General features: G+C 40.2%; 1 protein-coding gene across 1 annotated transcript in view; it reads left to right on the plus strand.

The window, feature by feature from the left end:
• Positions 1 to 17,563, plus strand: part of LOC104152640 (L-threonine ammonia-lyase) — a 35,270-nt gene extending 17,707 nt beyond the window's left edge. Inside the window, exons 6-12 of the mRNA XM_068950580.1 lie at positions 1,424 to 1,589; positions 2,854 to 2,950; positions 3,900 to 3,975; positions 4,578 to 4,703; positions 5,744 to 5,911; positions 6,233 to 6,290; positions 14,390 to 17,563. Coding sequence (XP_068806681.1) covers positions 1,424 to 1,589; positions 2,854 to 2,950; positions 3,900 to 3,975; positions 4,578 to 4,703; positions 5,744 to 5,911; positions 6,233 to 6,290; positions 14,390 to 14,488 — 790 coding nt within the window. The 3' untranslated portion in view covers positions 14,489 to 17,563. The remainder of the gene's footprint in view (positions 1 to 1,423; positions 1,590 to 2,853; positions 2,951 to 3,899; positions 3,976 to 4,577; positions 4,704 to 5,743; positions 5,912 to 6,232; positions 6,291 to 14,389) is intronic.
• Positions 17,564 to 21,535: the final 3,972 nt, after the last annotated feature.

A 21,535-nucleotide genomic window follows, 5' to 3' on the forward strand; every position in this document is an offset into this window, starting at 1 on the left:
ATATCTTGTCATGTATAAAAAGGAGAAGAAAGCTCCCTCAGTGTCTTCATAAAGACACTGAATTCAAGGGTTCAGTTACCCATTCCACTATGAGTCCTTGCCTTAGTCTTTACTTCTGTTAAGGGGTGAAACTTCAGTCCCCTCATCCTTTCTTGTGTGTTCACAGCAGCCTTTTGCCCCTGCTGTGTTTTGCTGTGTATTTGAAGTCATTTCTTAAGAGGGCCTTAATCTCCACCTTGCGGGCATTCTGGGCCCCTGTGCTGAGCCTCTCTGTGCATATCTAACAGGAACAAAGGAGCACAGCTTCTTAGTACCAGAAAGCACTGGGTAAAGTTAAAATAAGTGAAATAACTGGATCTGTAATTCTGTTTGGTTATCCATTTGCCCAAAAAAGCAGAATGTACAGGCACCCAGAGGTCTCATATTTTTCATTCATATATCATGCTGCGTTTACATATTTGCTAACTTTTAAATAAAATCCAAAAGAGCTTTTAGAAATAGGTGTGTCAGTCATGTGAATGACTATACAATGGACTTTTCTTCAATCATTTTTTACTCTGTTTGTCCCTATTCTGCTTATTAAATTGCCTGTGCTTTAAAGTGTTTTACCAGTAAGTGTTTTGGCAGACTAAATACTTCTCTTATCCTTCCGTGAGGTCTTCCAAAGTAATGTGAAGGTATCAGATATTGGCCCTGGGCTGTGGAAAGACTTAACTCTGTACTACTCTGTTTGGTATCTGTGAGGGTGAACGCAGTGCTTAAATTTCATTAAAATTCCTTTTTATCATGAACACTAAATTCCACTTGTAAATAGAGAGAGAAGATCTTTCCAGTCTTGGCTTTTGGTTCTGACTACAACATTTAAAATTCATGAAACTTAAGGGAGTAATGGCACTGAAAGAAGGACTTTTGTCCTTTTCAGATCAGTAAATACCTGGTAGCAGTAACAGCAAAGATATGCGCTCTTCTGCCTGCAGGCTGTTGGGGAGGCCTGCTCCAGGCCAGATAGGATTGTGAATTCTCCTTGATTGCTGATTACCGCTTTAACCCCAGCATTCCCTCCTGCATGAAAACTTGCTACCCTGTCAAGCCCAGATAATTGGTAATTCAGGTATTTTGAAATGCTTGCTGACTTGGTTGCAACTGAAGGATTTGTGCCTCTGTTCTTCATAGGATTTTTGCTCTGGCATCAATTCGTTTTTGCCTTTTGGTTCTGCACTGCTTTGGAAAGAATCAAAATCAAAGCCTGTGACAATCTGTTTGATGGCAGTGACCTGTTGTTTTGCCTCCTGGCCTGATTGTGCTGGTGATTTACTCGCACATATAGCTTTTCTGCTGAACTATATTTTTGAAGTCGTAGGCTGAACTACTATTGCACTGACAAAATGTGAACTCTGCTGAGCTGTGTCTTTCCTTCCCGCAGGGAAGACAGTGCTGTCTACCTGTCCGGGCTGGGAACTGTGGGACTGGAGATTTATGAGCAGGCGCCAAAGCTGGATGCAGTGATTTTCCCTGCAGGAGAGCACTGCGGCTTGCTGGCAGGATCGGCTGCTGCACTCAAACATCTCAACCCCCGTATTTCTGTGATTGTAAGTTTCCCTTCACCTTTAAACTGTCATATTTTGACTGCTTTCGGCTCCTGCCGCTGAGATTTCCAAAAGGCACTGGTTATCTGGTGATACATGGGCAGAGTCTGTGCATGCTGTGAACAGGGGTCCTCTGTGTCCATGGCCTTTGCCCAGGAGAAGTGTATCTGAGAGCTTGGGAAGCCTGCTGTCTCTTGGCTGGTTGGCTGGATTTAAAGAATATATGTATATATGGGAACACTCTTCTAAAACAGACCAAATCTAGTTCTGTGTTTTGGATGAATTTCTTATTGGAAAATCTTGACCCTAAAGAAGTCACAAGATAAGTTTAGTGACAGCATAGTTGTTTTGGAAAAATCTCTTAAAATTTTTGATTAATGTTTTATATTGTTGCCATGGCTGGGCGACTTGCAACTTTAGTGCAAGTGCTATTTTTTCCATTTTGTTTTGAACGCTTCAGGAAAGGTAGTATTACTTGTGGTCTAAGCTAGCTGACTTCAGCGTGCTGAAGAGGGATGTAAAGGCCCATATTACAGTGCTGTTGTCTTTAAGTACAACAGTACTGGTGACTTACAGTTAGGGATTTTCCTGCTGTAATTTATAGAATTGAATATTGTTGGTAAAAGGAAATCTTTTTCTTTCTGGAAGGTGACGGTAATTAAGTTAAACAGCAGATTTCTTTTCCAACATAATTCTCTTGCTTCAAAAGTGATAAGGAATGAGCCAGAAAGGAAGAGGAAGGAGCTTTGGGAACTTCATACTGATCATGGAATGGATAATTTCACAGTTGTGAAATAGTAGAGGGATGCTTGATCAAGGTTTATTTTTCAGTCAAACTTTTCTGTAATGGTTTTTTAAAAATACTATTTTCAGGCTTTTTCCTCCCATTTACCCCTAGCTATCATCTGATATACAGCAGCTAGATTGCATTCCCCAGTATCACCTTCCGTTTCTTTTGTGCTATTGAATGATGAAATGCTTACATAGGTGAAATTCTTTTCACATAGTATACCTGTTTCTAATTTACTCTGAAATTTCTGTTGAAATTTATTTTTAAAAAAGAAAGTTCCTTATCCCTTTTAAAACTGAAGCTATATGGTGTGTACATGTGTACATGGACAGTGTACATTTCGTATATTAGTGAGTTTCAAATTGACTTAGTGTTAATTCTAACAGGAAACTTTATGCAGCATTTTTGTATCCACTCTGGCGGTGACTTCTGTTATAACTTGATCAGTAAAAAACTGACATCACTTCCCTTCCTCAGGGGGTTGAATCCGAAAGTTTCCCTGTGTTACAACAGTCGTTAAAGGCTGGCCACCCAACCGAAGATCAGGCTTGCAGCAGTCATCACTTTTGTGGAGGTAATAGAATGGATTTTGCTTTTGGAGGTAAAATAAAAATTGTAATTCGTTTCCCCAGCCTGATCATGTTCTTTTGGAGTTAATTCAGTTCAAACATATTTGAATGAAATCTAATGTTGAAAAATCAGAATTTAACTCATACTGTAAGAGCAACTTCTGACCTGTTCCCCTTTCCCCCAACACTATTCCCTCCAATACTATTTCCAGTGCACGTGAAATGTTCAGATGAATACTTAGAAATAAGAGAGTAATTATTTGACCGCTGTGCTCTCAAGAGGTTTCTTAACAGCTGAAGTCAATGGGAAAGCTCCATATGAAACACTAATTTCTGTAAAGGCAGAAAAATCTGGTGCTTAAATATTTAGACTTATGAAACAGTTGTTAGAACAACAGCATTTATAAACATGGTTCAGTTGTTTTCATACCGTTTGCTCAGGAAAAACTCAGCTGTTAAGCAAATTAAGAATATCCTGTTTACCTGATGTTTGAATCTCCTGAAGTTTTGGATTAAATGGAAGTTTTAAGGATAAACAACTTCTTTACTCTCTCAGTAATTTCTGCCTGTCTTTACTCCTCTTTGCTGACTGTCCTGCTGCAGCTTTCAGACCTTGTGCCACTTTTAGTTCTTATTCACTAATTCAGGCCTCACTGTACGTTGAAAAGCACTCGTATACAGGGCCCCTTGCTCAGTGAGACCATGCAGGTGTAGAATCAGAATTTTCCTAATGGGGCCTAAAATGGCAAATTCTTTCTGGGAGATCTTTGGTCTTTTGTTACAAAACTCATTTTTGTCACACAAAAATCAAATAACTTAAGATCATATAACAACAATGTGCTGCGCTCATTTTATTTTATTCTACTGGGGGCACAAAACAATGTCAGGACTCTAAAAAATGCGGAACATGTCTAGAGCAGTCAACTTCTTATTTCTGTATTTTGAAATCTGCAGATGTGAGTGGACTTTGCTTTGGCAGCAATTCTTTGCAGCTGACTGGGAAACTTGTAGATAAAGTTGTTGCTGTGAGGTAGGTGAAGAAAAGGAATAGTATCGTGTGAACATTGCTGTATGTGAAAAATGGGCTGTAGCAGGGTAAGGTCTTGCTCTTCCTGTACGGTGAGAAGCAGCTGGGCAGAAGCTGCCATCGTGTGCGCTCTGGGGGCCTGGGTGGGCAGTGTGCCTTTCGTTCCAGGAAGGGGCCCTGCAGGCAATGAGCCCAATCCCACATATCTCACTCTTTGCCTGGAAGAAGAGTATAGTAAACATTTCACCCACTGCTAATATTCCCTCATCCCTCATTCACCTGCTGCTTAAGATGCTAATGTTCTTGCTGCTTTCTACAGCATTTGATGGCAGCGTTTGCAAAAACTCTTCACTGGAAGGCCCGATTGGCAGAATACCCCCTAGAATTTAACTATAAAAATGGTTCTAGTAAAAAATACTGCCCTGTCTTTCAGTTAATAACATGCCTGAGATGCGCATTCATCCTCAGCAGCACAGCTTTGTATAATGTAATAATGGTCATTAAATAACTGGGAGGATAGAAGGTATCCCTTAATACATAAATACACTGTGTTCGGCTTTTAGTAGCCGTTTTGTTTTGTTTTGACACAATTCTCTCACCTTTAGAGAGGAGGACATCCTCATTTCGATGCTGAGATTGCTGGAGTATGAGCGAGCCACAGTTGATGCAGAGGGGGCCATCGGACTTGCAGCTTTAATTGCTGGGAAGCTGCCAGAGTTGAAGGGTAAAAGGTAAGGCAGCTGTTGCAAACAGAGAGCTTAGCAGGGAGCTGGGTAAAAGCATGGGCTTGCGTGTGTTTCTCCTTGGAAATGGAGGTGTGGGAGAGTGCTCGTTTTAGAGCGACAAGACAGTTCTTGCCCCTGAACCAGCAATGGGCTTGTCAGTGGCACTTACTTCAGGCTGAAGAGACCACACACAGCTCAAAACACCACGTAGATCAAGACAAATGTCAGCCTGGAGACCAGGCAAATACGATCCTTTTCCTGTGCTCTCAAATGACTAGGAGAAAACCTGTTGCACGCAGGTGCACAAGGCCTGGTCACATCTGCCAGGGCAGTCACCAAGGAGAGCATGCTGCTGTTGTCAGTCTGTTGCTTCCTCTTGTTCCACATGTGGAAATTGTCCCTGTTGCCAATGGGACCATGCCTGCTGTATAAGGAAACAAGTTGTGAGAGCAGGCAAAGAAGCCAGGCTTTCATCCGCAGTCCCTCAGTGACACCTGCCTCTCAGCCCTGAGAGCTTTTGCCCAGATAATCAATGGGATTACCCTTGGGCTTAAAGTAAAACGTGTGGGTAAGTGCCTTCTTACGTCTGTGTTTGAGCACTCAGTGCTTAAATGGATTGAGCCTTGGCTCAGGACATAGCTCAGAATGTATTTAAACATGCATGGACTCAAAACAAAAAAAAATTTCCAATGCACAGCATCGTACACTAAAATACTGTTGAGTAAAGCAGTTTTTCAGAACAGGTTGATAGAGTACAGCCAAGGCAACAACAAACTTCAGTTCAGTACAGCTAAAATAAGTGGGAAAATGTACAGGACTGGGTTCAGACCCAAGATTCAGACAAGCTAATGCATCCAGCTTTCAGGGTCCCATTTCACTCCTGCAATGGATACTGAGAGCCAGGAGCTGCTCTGAAATGTAACATGCATTTGCCAAAGGGCTGCCCCAGAAGCTGTTAAGCTGATACTGAATACAGTGTCTGTGATTTATGATTCCTTTGCACAAATCTCTACTAATCAAAAATCCTATTTTCTCTCTCCTTTCAGAGTGGCAGTTGTTATATGCAGTGGAAACGTGGAGTTACATTTGCTGCAACAGTGCATAGCTCGTGCCCTGACCCTTGATAACAGAGTGTGCAGATTTTCCCTTGTGCTTTCTGACTGCCCAGGAGACATTGCAAAGTTACTGGAGATTCTGGCTCGGGAGGAAGCAAGGTAAGTCAGACTTGTAGTAAGGAGCTATAGTCACAGAGTAGCACAAAGATTATTAAGATTTGGACAAGTTTCTAAATGTCATCTGTAGGAAAGTCTCTAATTAACTAAATTAGTCCAGATATTTTTTTCTTGCATTATTGTAATTAATAGTTCAGAATACCTTTTTTCCCCTTCCTTTTTATTTCAATGTGCAAATATCTTTGCATCTTTGAGGAAGTGTCTAATACTGGAAACAGCAAAGATGGTTACTGTCCAAACACTTAGTTATTTTACAGTGACAAAGCTTATTGTGATCTCTAATTTATCCTTTATTTCATCTAGAGTATTGGATATCAAACAAGAACACTTATTTGTGACATCTGAGCTCTTCACTGTTGAGGTAAGATAAAATGCAGTTTCAGTTTCTCTAGCAGTACTGATCTCCCCATGTTTCTTCTGTTTTCCTGTATTTCTATGTGTGGAATTTGGATGCAGTCCAGCAGTGAATACAGTTCACAGTGTGCACAGTGATTCTGAGAGCAGTATGATAGGTAATCAGCAGAGATAAACTCTTCTGTGTTATACATCATCTTGCCTCACCAAACACTTAACAGGCATATAAGTAATACAGGACCTGTTTTGCCTGCTATTGCAACAGAGTCAGTGAAGTACTCCAACTGTTAACATTGCAAACTGTCATAAGAACAATTTTGTGCCGGAAGTGATGAGCAAGCTACAGCATCCATTCAGAATGGGAAGAGCTAGCTGAGTAGGCTGGCTGCAATTATCCAAGATCAAATTGCCTTAAATTGATGTGAATAACACCCTAGCTCTTAAGGAATCCCCATTTTTAACTAGGGCCTCAGTCTTGTACCTTGTCCATAAAGAGCACAGAGCAAGGTCGTTATTCCTGTGCTGAATATTTGATACAATAACAGTGAGGAAGCGTTGCCAGCTAATGTCAGCGCTTAAAGGATTGTTTGTTTCATAGCATAACTCTTATTTCAACTGGTTTTGCAAAGGTGTGGTTCCACTGATTTCATGCTACTATTGTCAAGGTCTAATCTGACGGAGTTTGTGAAATCGCAGGTGGTAGTGTTATGAAAGGGCCAAACTTGGGATCTTTGGTAAACTGACTCACAACTGGAATTCTTACAATAAGACTAATGAATAAGCAAGTTGGTTCCGTGTTGGTGTTTAAATATGAAAAAAATTCACTAAATTCTGCAGCTGCAGGAGTTCCACATTGATTCCTGTACTGGGTGCGAATTCACCTGGATGCAAGGACCTGCTCAGCATTTTCTTTTGCAGAAATAAAGACTAGATTAGATTAAAGACTTCTGTAGCAAAGGACTGCAATGAAGTTCAGGAGCATCCTTCCAAGCATGCTATTAATAGTCCCCTGAAGTGTCTAGGACTAAATCTACATCATTCTCCAGTACACCATGAAGATAGGCCAGCATACTCATTTGGTTGCTGGAAGGTAACATGACATTGAAATGAATAGACAAATCCTTCAGATTCATAAGTAATTAATTTAACTCTGATAAACCTTTTCTTGACTGAAAGCTGGGCTCTACAAACCCTATAACTCTTTACAAGACTTCTCAGTGTGATTTTTATGAAATAAGACTTGTAATTTTTGTTCATGCTGCTAAGTACATTAAACTAAATCTACTCTCTTAGTCTTTTGATTGAGAATGTTAGAACAATTTTCCATTGCTGTTGCAGCCTTTACCATGAGACAATTTTATCAAAAGCCATATTAAATACAATCTCTGAATGTCAAAAGCGTCATATACTACTACCTACATTTTAAACCCAGTCTGTTTTCACTGATTGTCCACTTCAGGAATCTGACACTGAGTTGTGCTAAAGAGGATTAAAGGGAGGAATTTATGTCCCTGAATAATTTAATTGGAGGTTGGACTAGCATGATGGCTTTTAACCAGTCTGTGAGAGGCTATTGGATAATTAGATGTGAGCTACAAAGTAGTGATCCAAATGTATAGACCTGAGTGACTTTGCAGGTGGTTATATCTGGTAGTGAATCATGAAGTTTTTACTTGAAAACTAGAACAAAGGGTAGTCAAAAAAGGTAGAATATCAAATTTATCTTTAAGCATTGAAATGAATTTGCTCAAAGTCAAGATATAAAAACAGGCCTATTTTCATACTAAATTTAATTCATATGTGGGGGGAATTGCTTCACTTGTTGTTGTTGTTGTTGTTGCTTGTAAGAACCAAAGCCTTGCGCCAGCAAAGCAATTTAGGCATATACTATTAAAGCAGACTTTGAATCGTTTTGCTCGGTGGAAATCATAGCACATTAAGTTAAGCATGCATATAAATCTGAATCAAGAACAAGAATTACTATGTATACAGTATACCTCTGTTGAACTGGGGGCAACCAGAAGAAAGACATTACAGCTGTACCCACTGCACTCTAACTTTAATACCCACTTTTGACTGTGGATATAGATTAAGCATTAGACAGAGCAGTGCAGTAAGTATAGTGGCTTATTTGAAATATTAAATCAGTCCTGTCAAGACTGTCATCTTCGTATTTAATCATCCTCATGATTTACCCTTTCATTTCCAAGTCAGAGAAACATGGCTTCTATTCACTGCTTGTCAGGGAAATGAAGGATTTTTTTTCCCTCTGGTGAAATGAGAGATTAGCGTTTGTTCATCTGGTATATGCTTGGAACGCTCTGTGGGAAGATCTTTGCTGATAGCCTGATTTCATGAAGTAGTAATGACTTTCTAAAAGGATGCTTTGTGTTCAGATTACTCTTTTGAAAAAATCACTTTTGGAATATGTCACTAGTGAAAATAAGTAATTAAAAAATGGGGTGGGACAACAAACCTTTTTTCCTTGAATGGTTTATGACTACAGCTAGATTTAGCAGCTGCTTAATGAAGGGGCTTGTGCGGTAGGATTGGCTGGTCAAATTCTTTGGAAATATATGAGAGTTTTTTTTGGTTCATACCTCTAGTTTAGATTCACTTACCTTGTGGCTCGTACTGGATTTCTGTCCTGCAGAGGACTGCAACTTAATACATGCTGGAAGCAAAAAAAGCTTTACCAGGAGCACATCTAACTCACTTTTACATGAGCAGTTAGGAAATGGCTTCCAAAGTCCCAATATTGAAATAGATAATATTCTTAGCAGCTCACCTTTTAGAATAGCAAATCTAGTAGACCCTTCACAGTTCACAGCTCTTGAAGCGGTTAGGATGGCCAAGAATATCTAGACAAAAATAAAGGTCATAGAAAATGGAAACATCAGCCAGCATCACCAGCCAACTGGAGAGAGAGACCTTAAGGATTACCCAAATTGTGGGATGAGGCTACAGTTTGCTTCTATGGTCCTTCCCTATCCTTTATCAGCGGTGTCCCTCAGATCCAAAATGGGAAAATTTCTTGCTTAAGTTGCTTCCATCTCCAAACCTTTTTACAGCTATTTAAATCTCTTTCATTTTGTGCTATTATTGATTCAGAGGAAAAGTCAATAAACAAAATCAATAAATGACTTAATAATGAAAGGAAAAACAGTCTTTGTTATGAAGCCGCACAAGGCTGTGTTACACGTTAACAGCTTGCCTGCCGAAGGGTGGTCTGATATTTAGGCCTCAGGCAACTCAGCTGAAAAAGAGCATCTTGGAACTCATCAAGTTTCTAGGAAAGACTTCTCCTTGCCGCCGAAACTGCCACATACACGTCCTCGTGGGTAGAGGAGTGCTCGTGGGGCGACGCAGCAAGGGCCGCCAGGGGCTCCCAGCGGCTGGCAGCTCGCTCCATCCCAGCCCTGCCGAAAGTCCCCAGCTGCCCAAGGGCCTCCGGGGGCCCCGCTCAGCCAGGGCTTGGAACACCTCGAAAGAGACCGATGGTCAAAACAGCGTCCATCACGTTGCTTCTCCCTCTGTGCAACCAAATTTCAGTTCATAAGCCAAATGTGGCTTTTTCTTTGTGATAACATCACGCTGTGCCCCAGCGGCGCGGAGTTTCCTGGTTCACCCTGTGCGGTGTAATACGTGCTTTTGGGTAAAGTTTACTCACCTCAGGCCAGGAGTCATTAAACTGTTCTGGTGTGTTCTGGTCAATCTTAGTAAATCCCTTTGGGCCTACATGCATTTTGTAAAAGACCAGGGGAGAATATGGAGAACTAGAGTCCCCACTTGCCAACATATTCCATATTACTGGCCTGTTAAGAGCATATAGAGGAATATGCAGCTGTCTAGCTACACAAGGGATGCCATCATTCCTAAAGCATTTCCTGCATGACCTTGGGCGAGCGGCTCTTTCCCTGCTTCAGTTCCCCATCTGCAAAATGGAGACATTTGGAGTGGGAAGTCAGATAATACATTTTTTTCTGAGGCCTTCCAAAAGAATTCGGTAATTTTCTGTAATGGCATCCCACACCAACCCTATACAGAATATTATACTCCAATTTCAGATATAAGAAGTAGAGTCTGGGGAGGCTGTGAGTAGGCCTGTTTGATTTTGATCTAAATTATGTAATGCTGTGATAACTTGTTTGTGCTAGTGCTCACCAATGTGAATACAAGAGTTTGCCAGAAGACAAGGACTCAAATTGCACAACTAAGTAACAAACATGGCAGGTGTGAGCTCTTTCTCAAGCACTGCATTGCACTGACCTTGTGGGCTATCTGGCAGCTAATCCCTGCACCAGCGCCTCACGTGCTGCTGTCAAATATAATGTGCAGTAACCTGCAGTGAGTGTTTAGTGAATAATTTAGAAAATTCCCCCAGTGTTGATCTTCTTAACAGAAAGCCTTACTTTATTTGCAGAACTGCAACTAATGTATAAAGAAAAATGTGGACTCAAATGTAAATATATAATATAGTAAATATAAATAACAAATCAAATTTGTCTTTTCTAACTCCAGTGATTTCTCTGCAAACAAACCTATATTTTTGTTGAGCATGGTGCATCACAAATATTCAGTTGTTTTGAATCCCCACAGATCAATGGCTTAGAAGAAGAGTATGAATATGGTTTCTAGGATTATAGAAGTGGGATACAAAGGTTCAGTGGATGAGACAGGAGTAAATGGGACATAAGGAATAGTGTTAGCTGGTTAGTATCTATCTTTACACTGAGCCTGGAAAAGCACAAAAGACTCTAAATATTTTGAATGAACAATGCTACTCACGTTTCCTCTGTTCTCTAGCATTGACTTTTCAGGTCCACCTAATGTCTTTATCTGCACAGACAGCCTACAACAAGGGAGTAGGCAACAGGGAGCTGAGAGGCGCACAAATTTCATTTTGAATATCTAGGAAAATATGATTTAAAAGACAAAGTGGCCAAACGTGAGACTTTCAGATAAAGGGGAGCTGGGGTATCCACCCTGTTGCCCAAATCACACAGCATAGAACTCAGTACATCTCCTCCATTTGTGAAGATACCAACTTTCCTCTCTTTGAAATGGAACTAGTTAATTCCTGTGAATAAATTAATTTAGACATATCCAGATTATGTTGGTGTGTAATCTTTGTTTAGCCTTTGTCCCTCTCCTTCAATTATTTATAATTATCTTTTCTAGTTATTAAATAAAACCCATGAGACACAAATATTCAGCAAAGACCATTCTATCTTCCATTATTTGTCAGCCTGCTATAAAAAACAGGTGAGCTAAACCCCTAGGCTAGAATCAATCTTTAAATTATTGCCACAGAGAGTAGAAATCCAAAGTAGTAAAAGATCCATCTGGCTGATTATTTTAACAATGCTATGGAAACATATAATTTTTTTTTTTTTTTAAATCCAGGAAGGATAAGATCTAGAAGCAGAGAAGTTTGTAAAAATGTACTGCTTTTTTGATACATGGAAAAGAAAGGTCTGTTGTGCAAGCGCGATCCTGAAGTCAGTGGGAGCTCTGCTGGATCAGAAAGCCTATGTCCAGTGTTAGTATTGAGGGCTGACGATTTTCAACTAAATCTAAAGCTGTAGTTGCCCACTCAGATTCTCTCTAGCTGTCATGGGTTGTCATGTCCTCAGTTTAAGAAACATCAGGCAGCAAGTTCTGTGATTGCTTCTTAAATAAGACCACTTACTGTTAGCTGGTCAGTGGGTATGTAACCTGCAGAGGGCATCTAGGTGAGTACCTATCACCTGCCTGGCAACGTGAGGGTTCTCCTGTTGGACACCCCTATAAATCATATTTCCTGAGTGAAGTGAAGAAGACGGAGGGGGTCTATGAAGAGATCTAAAACTGCAGTGGAAATTGGCTTAATCTGAGCAAGAAAGCAAATTCCCACACTTTGCTTTCTTGCCTTCCTTGACTTTTGGATCTGTAGCTGTTACAAAACATGGACTGATTATCTCTTTGCTGCTCTTGTGAATAAATGTTCTCTCTTACTTTATTAGGCAAATGTAAAAGGTTAGGTAAATTTCAAGAGCTGTTTGTTGTTGTCATTTCATTTACACTACTCTACAACATATTCACAGCCGATACCACATTTGTGTTAGGCACTGTGCACGCAGAAAGCGTGTTAGTCCAAAATGTTTACAAGCTGTCTGGCTCCAGTCTGTCCCATTCTATCTGGCTTCAATCACCAGCAGAAAGAAAAGGGCAGAGAGAAGGATAGTTAGCTCTGTAAATCAAAATTCTTTCCCAGGCTTGCTCCCAGGGCAGAGTAATGGCTTGCTGCCAAATATTCAAAGCTGAACCTAGCAAGTTCAGACTAGTTCCAAATGCAACGATTGCTTTGCTCAGGCATGATTGCTGCAGAGGAAAAAAAAAGTTTTTGTTTTTTTTTTATTTACAAACTCTGTGAGAGATGAATATGTACACTTGAAAATACGAGCGCAAAGCTGCGAGGATTTTATACTAACCATAGAATGGATAATGGGTTCTTTAGTGCCTTTAGATATCTTTCCCAATCATTGTGTTCTCTCCTCTTCCCTCATTGTTAAGTAATTCTGTCTTCTGTGACTGTCCTTTTCTTGTGACAACATCCAACTTTTTCAGCGGAGCAATTGGCATCTAATCTGTATTCCAAAGTTTTTAAAAAGAATAGAGCTGTGTTTAAAATAGGACACAAAGAATTACAAAAACAGATCAGAAATGTGGCTTAATTCATGATGAATATTTAAGAAGTTGTAGTTAATTAGAAGGAGCTCATAGTTTTTTAGGATAACTTGGAGCTAGCATTACATGTTCTCACTCGATAGTTTAGTTAAAGGCTTGTTGTCATTTTAAGCTCGTTCCAGGAAATATGAATTCACCAAGTTCCGATTTAGAAATGTCCTCATAAACGTATTTGAGTTAAGATTTCTTTTTACCTCGTTTTCTTTAAAGGATGCAGTTCTGATAGGAGCGTTATACGTGGCATCTTCCTCTAGTAATCCACCTTAAAGTTATCACGACTAGTTTTTCTTCTCTGTTCTCCATAGATATGCCTGTTGCAATAAATTCCCTGCTGCTGCACCCTGACTCATCTTGGATCCTTTCCTCACTAGATTTCCACGTTTCTGCAAGGCCTTTTTTCCACGTGGCACTTTCAACATCAGTGATAGTTCCAGCAGGATCAGAGAGGACTGAAGTTAGTGGTCTAAATTTTAGAACTATAATTTCCATTATGCACCATCACATCGGTGCCTCACCTTTGGCAGACTTTGGTATATTTATCTCACATCAAAGGGGAGCCCAGATTTTAGAATGGTGCAGTAGAGGTGGGAGTATGTAGAAAAGATATGTCAAAGAAAAATTGAAAAAATAGCATTAAAGTTATCATCTTGCGTGGCTGGCATGGCAATAGGATTGTCAATAATACTCACAGAGAAAAGTAAAGACTAAAAAGAAAACTATCAAGTTCAGGTTTGCCTGGGTTTAGTTTGATTTAGCAACAGCTAGACTAGAAAACTAGAAGTGATGCAACAACCAAAAACACAATCGGAATAAAACAGATAAAAGTTGTGTAAGTAGATTAACGCACAGCCAGCGTGTTGCAGGGACAATATGGCACTGGGGCTAGGTCCATGGGAGAGGAGAGGAGAATTTAAAAAGAAGGACTGAAGGCTGGAGATACTGGAACACAGACTGCCCAGAAACATGGAAATTTGGTGAGGCAAGAGTCAAAGATGGGTGAGACAGCAGCAGCAGAGGGTATATTCCCCCGGGAACAGAAAAGAGAAGCTGCTAATGGATGACTTCAGAGAGACCTGTTAGAGACAGCGGAAAACTATTTGCCCGGGAGCCAGGAGAGGATCAGCCTATCTCCTTCAAACTTTGAAGGCCCTGGAGTGGGGCACTGGAAGGTTTGCAGATCATGCTAAAGGACTGGAAGAGCCCCAGAATTTCTATCCTAGCAGTTTTCTCACCTGCATAGATAAGGACTGCAAGGTCCAGGGTTCTTATGTTGGCTGATCGTTTTGCTTTTAAGAGTGTATTTTAGGATTGAGTTGGAAATACCGTTGTCTGAGAATGGTGCCATGTCTTTAAGAATGTTCCCAATTTTTTTCCCAGGTCACCTGCATTGTAGAGACTAGAGACAAAATCCACACAGCTCAGCTGAGAAATGCCCTCCTGGAACGCTACCCTGCAGCAAAGTGGACTGAACGGTGATGAACAAAGCATTAGGGAAAGTGCTGTGGCTCTTTGACAAATATTTCACAGAGCACTAACCTAGAGGCATTCAGAACAAACATTACCTTTCAAAACTGAAAAGTTAGCAAATAGTTTCAGGATATTTATTTGCTGTTCAAAATGTAGTGAGCGTCCTTGGGAATAAAGTTAAACTTGAAACTTTAGCTTAGCCAAGGGAAATTTTATAGTGTCTACTAATGTTGGAGTTCAGTAATGCATTATTAGCTGGCTATTTGGATTTTGACAGGTATGTAGAATCTAATGGCATTCAATAAATAAATAGGGAGAAGGTATTTTTCTTTGTATCTGAATATAGACCTCTGAAAGGTCTTTTGATTTTGATGCCCCGAGTTAAAGTAATGCAGCTCCTTCTGCTGGAATTTGCCGTGTTACTACTATAGTCATTTTAAATTCTCAAGCCAGAAGCAGCTCTTCATTTGCTGAATTTGCTTCAGGAGGGATGGGTGAGTGTGTGTATGCTCGTGCGTGTGTGTGCGTGAGCAAGATCTTTGCTATCATGTTGAAAAATATTAATAAAATGCAATTTTAAAAAAAACTTGGAAAATGAAAACCAATACTGCAGGGTTTTTTTCCTGAGGGAAGATGATTCTATGTATAAAGTAAGGTTCCAGAAGATGTTGCAGCTATAAAAAACATACTCTGAATATAATTAGATCTCATATGCAGAACACAAATGCAATTCTTCCCTCTGCTTTTGGACATTCAGTATAACCAGCAGCATATAGAATGGCTATTTTCCTTTATAAAAAGGGGTTTCTCCACTCATGTGAATTTTGTGATTAGCATTCCACCGATCGTCTTAGTCTGCCTAAAACAGGGTCTATCCATCTCACCTGACAGCTTAAGTGCAATGTTAAGAGTGAAATATATTTAAAGACCACATGTTAATAGGCAAAGGCAGCTCCAGGAGAAGAGGAAGCCTCAGTCTTAGGCAAGTGGCTAATGCAATTAAGAAAGAACAGGTTGACCTGAATACCATTTTCATCGCTAGAGACAGAGGCCTACTAATAAGGAAATACAGTGGGATGGCAAGGGATATAAGAAAAACTCGGGCCCACTTCTAAGTGTACATAGCTCAGACGCCTTTCCACTTGAGCAAAATTGAATTTAAGGTCAGCTGCAGGAGAGCCAATATAAACCATTGCACTTGTTAAATTTAAGCAGGGTTGCCTCAAATTTTGGTTGTGGGTATTTTAATGAGCAGTCCTAATCCTGTCTCTAGAACATCAAGTCGAAAATTAAATACAGAAAATAGACAAGTATTTAACAGTGCCCTAGCAGAGCCCAGTCCAAAGTTCAGTAAAGTCAGAGGAAATGTTTCCACAGGCTGCATCTGAGGTCCCACGTGCAGAGCTGGGTGAGCTGCATTGTTAAGCGTCTGTGAAGTTGAACTGTTATTATAGCTTTTGGTGAGAAAGATACTGCAAGGCTATAATGACTCTCTGTTGCTTCCGTATTATGATTTATAAATGGAGCTGCCATATTTGACCCCCCTCTGTAGTTAGGAATGTCCTTGCTAATATGTTTCCTTTTGTGGTTTTACAGTGTAACATTTCTGTCTCTAGAGCACAATCCCTTTCAAAATCACAGGTGGAAGAGTGGAGGCTCTCATGGTGGGGGGGGTACAGCTTTCTCTGCCCCCTTGTGATTTTAGTCCAATTGTAGGCTAGAAAGAGTATTATGTAAAGCATTACAGCAACCTATTCGGAGGATCCCTATGGACCACAAAAAGCCTATCCTATCTTATATATATCATAACTATATGCCAGCTGATATATATATTTTATATTATATATATATATAAACAGACTCTTTATTCTGTCTTAGTTTGGCTCGTGCTGGAGTGGAGAAGAGGCTCTCACAAATGGTGGGTAAATAACAGAAGTTCGCCGGTTGGGTATATTTTTGAAACAACTATGTTAGTTCGCACATGAAACTAGAAATTATTGATGCCCCCGTGGTTAGTTTCCTTCCCTTCTTGCTGACCAGAATGATCAGCAGGGCTTGGGTATCAAAATATCTCCTATCCTGTCAGATGCAACTCCTTTTTTCATGGTCAGAAGAGTTAAACAAGATTTATATAGAAATATATGATGATAGAATATGTGATGGGTACCTGTTACTTCCATTGAAGCAAGTGACCAACCACGTCATCGAAGATCAGAATTTGGGAAGTAAATACACAAATAAGAGCCTAATTATCAAAACTCTCAGGGAATTCTGGGGATGTGTCAGGTGTCCAGGTGGGAAGAAAATTAGGCTTTATAGCCAGCTTTCTCAGTAGTGGCCAACAGCTTCTGCTGTCTGAATTCTTGGTTTGCCATCCTGCATTATTCTGGACTTTATTTTTTCAGATGCTAATAGTGCTAACAACTTCATTTCTAACCCGTGGGAACTGCATTTAGTCACTTATAAAATCAGGGCAAAAGCAGCAGCAGATTAAACAATCAAAAATAAAGGCACTCAAATCACTGTCTGATATTGAAAATTTGTTTTGAAATAAATGGAAAGAACTATCTAGACATTTGGAAAGAACTATCTAGATATTACTTAATATGTCACACACAACATGCAGTTCGGTTTTATCGTATTCTATTAGATAAAAACATAAATTGTAGAACATTCTTCAGTGGTAAATTCCTTGCATGTCAATATAATGATACCAGAAGTAATTTCCATTCTATATTGGTTTTACATAAGTCCATTGGCTTTTAAAGCTAAGATGGAAAAACTTCCAAGGGAAAAAGGATTCTGAACTTTTGAATGAATGTATGCAATTGGAAAGAATATGGAAATATCTCTACTACCAATCTTTTTGCATCATGAAATTTAATAGGACTGTGGTATTTCAAAAGTTTATGTATTCTAAACTGTCTCATTTAAAGAAGCATTTTTATCCAGTGTTCTTATGCATTCTGAAAAATGTAACTGTAAAAATTTTATAAAACAAACCCACAAATTGTGAAATCAGCAAAATTTAAATCTAAGAGTTGTATTTACTTTATTTGAAAAATAATTAAAATAACACTACGGCACCTCAGCAGTGAAAGATTTGTCATCCTTGCATATGGTGTTGATAGCAACCTTGCATTAAAATTCAAAGTCTGGGTTTTTTTCCTTTCTTTGTCATCGACGTTGACACGGAGTCCACTTTGTTGGTGCAAGCCCAGCTCTGGGTTGCCAGGGAGGCGGGCTGGGCCGGCGCGCGGGTGGGCAGCGCTGTTTCTCCTGCCCTGCGGAGCAGCACGAGAGCCTGCCCTGCTGCTTGCCAGCGTGCCTGGCTGGAAACCTCTCCCAGTCCTTTAATTTCAGGATGGAGTAGACTCCACAGGTTAAAATGCATGCTCCTGTCTCCTGTGCGAGAGGATGCTTTGTCTCAGTTAATTCTGCACAACTTCTTCCAAGGGCTGATGCAAACAAGGCATATCTTGAAAGGAAACAGGAATTCTTATCACAGAGATTCCTAATTTCTTCAGCCAGGGCCTGACAGCTCTAAGGATTAACATCTAAAACTGTGCCGGTGAGGGTTTACCTAACACCAGGAAAAGTTCATCTCCCTGTACAGGTGGGATGTGTCCTCACAGGTAGGTACCTTGCCACCTACCCTACTTCTTCTGGAACATGTAGAAGTGTGTGCTCTCCTTCCGATTCCAAAAGGCAGTAAGTACATTTGTCACGCTGTATCGACCATTTACTAAATCCAGAGCTAAGCAGGTGGCTTAGTGACTGGGAAAGGAAACTGTAAGACTCCTAGGTTGGGCTTCCGTTCCTACCAGTCATTTATTTGATGTCCTTGGATTCTTCTGTCACCTTTTTTGCCTTTTATCTAACTGTAAGCACTCTGCCATGCATAGGATGTTGAGGTTTACAGAGTCTGTTTCCATTACAACACTCTGCTTTCATATGCCTCCAACTTTGCACTACGTCCTGCTGGAGCAGGGATTCTGCTGAATTTCATGCTCTCCTGAAATAATGAATTTCCCATTGTTCAAAGGCACAATATACTTTTATTTTGTAAATAAAGCTGCAGCAAAAATTAGTGTCTGTGCTTGGAAAATTTTCTAATAAAGTCCGAACATCTTAAAGTAATCCAATTTTGAGTGCACGCACACATAACAGGATCCCAGAGCCCCTGTAGCCTAGCTCTTCAGAGAGAGTGGGGAAGGCCTTAAGAAACAGAGTCAAATCAACCACACCTGAGTGCACTGGCAAGTGGGATAGGAGGGGCCTGCCCTGGCCTTGGTGGGAAGGGTGTGCAGGTGAAGGGTCTCTGGTGGACCTGCGGTTGGTGGTGTCTGAAAGCTCTTCTAAATGCAGGTACTTTTGTTTGCTTCCCCCCAACCCCCCCAAGTGTGAGCTTTAAAAATTTTCAAGTTTGTGAAATTTGTTTGTTTTTGTAATAAGCTCTTGGGGTTTCTTCTGAAAGACACTTTAGCTTGCTTGGTTCTGAAATGAGGTAAATGGGCCTGTGCCTTCAAGAGACAACTGTTTTTTTGTTTTATATATATATTTTTTTTTATTAGAGAAAAGAGCCTGGAAGAAGTACTGTGATAAATGACAGGATTGTGTTCCTTATACCTCCCTTTCCCCATCTTGTTTTTGGTAGTGCACGTGCTGTAATTGTGCTTGGAGTTGTAGGGGCTTTGTAAGGGCTGAGTGATCTAGTACGTGGTATGCAGGTTGTGCTCTGCTCTGAAGAGCAAGAGAAAAGGAAACTCTGGGTTTTTGTTTCTCTTACTTCAGCAAACCATGACAATCCCTTGAGCTGTTCATGCAGGCACTCTGTACTGGCCTCTGTCTGAATAAATGCTTTACGGACAAGATAAACCAAATGTATAGGCTGCTGACCATAAGCCGAAGGTTCAGTTAAGCTCTCAGATGAGTGAAGTCATAAAAACCTACAGAAAGTCTTTTTATTTTATATGCGGAGATCACATGCTGGGAGGTGGGAGAATAAAAATGTACAAGCTTGTATTTGCCAAGCAAAAAAAGCAAAGTTTTTTTTTTTAACCTGCATAGTTAAAGGTGCTCATGTACAACAGTACTGTAACTAAAAAATAAGAGCTGATGTTCCCCTCTCCTTATTCAAGCCTGAGGTTATAAATACAGAAGGCACATATAACTTAAATTAATTTAAACTTTCTTGTTCATGGAAACATTGCCAGGTTAGTTGCCTTGTTGTTGCTGTTGTTCTTTGTTACTCACCTGGAAGCCCTAAAAATCAGTGAGCCAATGATTACTCTCTAGAGCCACATTCCTCCAAAATCTGCTGGATTTCTAGTAAGGGTCTGCACTTCTCGCCTCTCCTACAAACACCTGGGTATTTCCAAAGGCTGGTGCAGCTGATTCCTGCTGCGTTTAGAAAAATCTAGGTCAGAACTCAAGAGTTGCAAACTGAGAAGATGTATTGTGATGCTGAGAGTTTTTTCCATTATTCACAGGCAAAAATGAGCTACAGCCCTTAATGCTTTAGACTAGTTCTTGGAAACAGATGGGAGACATGTCATAGCGTTTGTTCAGGCATAACGAGACTTCTGAGCTAGCCTCCCATCCCATGCCTCCGTTGTTTCCTGCCCTGACTCTCGACAGCAGAGTTCAATTCGACCAGTGGTTTTACCAAGCACGCTAACTCGCATGTTTGAAGAAGCACATTGCCCTCACCTCCATACACCCGTGTCTTATGATTTGACGGTGAAAATGAATCTTTGGATCTGGGGGTAGTTTCTTTCCATTTTTCCTTGAACTAAGTCATCAAATAACCACAGCAGAGAAATGTTGCATATGATGCGGTTATTTGCAACGTGTATAAGATGGTTGTTCTTATTGCAAATGCAGGCCAAATAATAATTAATACCTTATTTTGGTATATGCCTACAAAAAATGGACACTATTGTTTCATATTCTCTTGGCATCTACTTCATAGTAGTAGCTTAAAGCATATCCAGTTTTGCACATAGGCTTTCATAGCAGGTGCATTACTTATGTTTTCCATGTGAAATGGATTGCTAAACAGCACTTATTTTTGTTTCACTACTGTCCACAGCTTAGTTGGCAGAAATATCAAGCAAACCTGATTTAATGCCAGCTTGGCATTTCACGGTGCTTTGCCTTTATTTTTGATTTAGTGGTGTTCTTTAATAGCAAAAGCCCTTTTGTACATTTCATTTGGTTTTACTTTTGATGGGAAATAACATTTTGAACACCCCCCCCCCCCATGCTGAAGTACTAACATTTGCAAATGTTTGCTTTCTTCAGGAAGGCCCAGTAGGTTGAGTGTTGATCTGGGAGATGGTTCTGCTCCCAGCTTAGCCTCTGAGTTGCTGTGAGACCATAAGGAAACACTGCTGTTGGGTTTTTCCTGGTTTTTGATTGCAGTTCAAAGAATCACTCTACATGATTAAGTGTAATATTTTATTGTCACTACTAGGATAGCCTGGAGAAATGCTTCCCACAGTGTAATTAGTATTGTTTCCAAAGACCCTTTAATAGTTACTAGCTGTGAGTGCTTGTTTTTTCCTTTGGGGGGGGGGGGGGAGGGAGGTTTTTTTTTTTTTTTAATGTACTTAATGAGTTTGTGACTTGGATGCATCCTTCTGTGGCTTGCTTTTTGTTTTCGGTTTTTGGAGGGTTTTTTTTTTTTTCTTCCTCTGGTGTGCTTATCTTGCTCTAATGTTACTACAAACAGAGATTCAGAAATGGTATCTCACTACTATTAATCTGTAAATGATTTTGAATCTTTTCATTGTTTTTCCTCCCCTAACCATCAGGGCTATTTTGCATTTAAAAACTAGTTAGCATTGCTTATCCTGTGCTTCTCAGATCTTGAGTCACAGTTCTCTTGGGTTTCATAAATATCAAAAGGCAGGCATCGTTACTTTTTGCAGCTCTGGGACAGAGGCTGGGATTAAGTATTTGCAAAATGTATTTACAGCTGGAAAAACTGAATGGCTGCCAAGCAAGAGAGGGGAGGGGTAAATGCTTGAAGGCAGATGAATGCAAGGTAGC

The sequence above is a fragment of the Struthio camelus genome, chromosome 7 (genome assembly GCF_040807025.1).
Source record: "Struthio camelus isolate bStrCam1 chromosome 7, bStrCam1.hap1, whole genome shotgun sequence".
Classification (NCBI taxonomy): domain Eukaryota; kingdom Metazoa; phylum Chordata; class Aves; order Struthioniformes; family Struthionidae; genus Struthio; species Struthio camelus.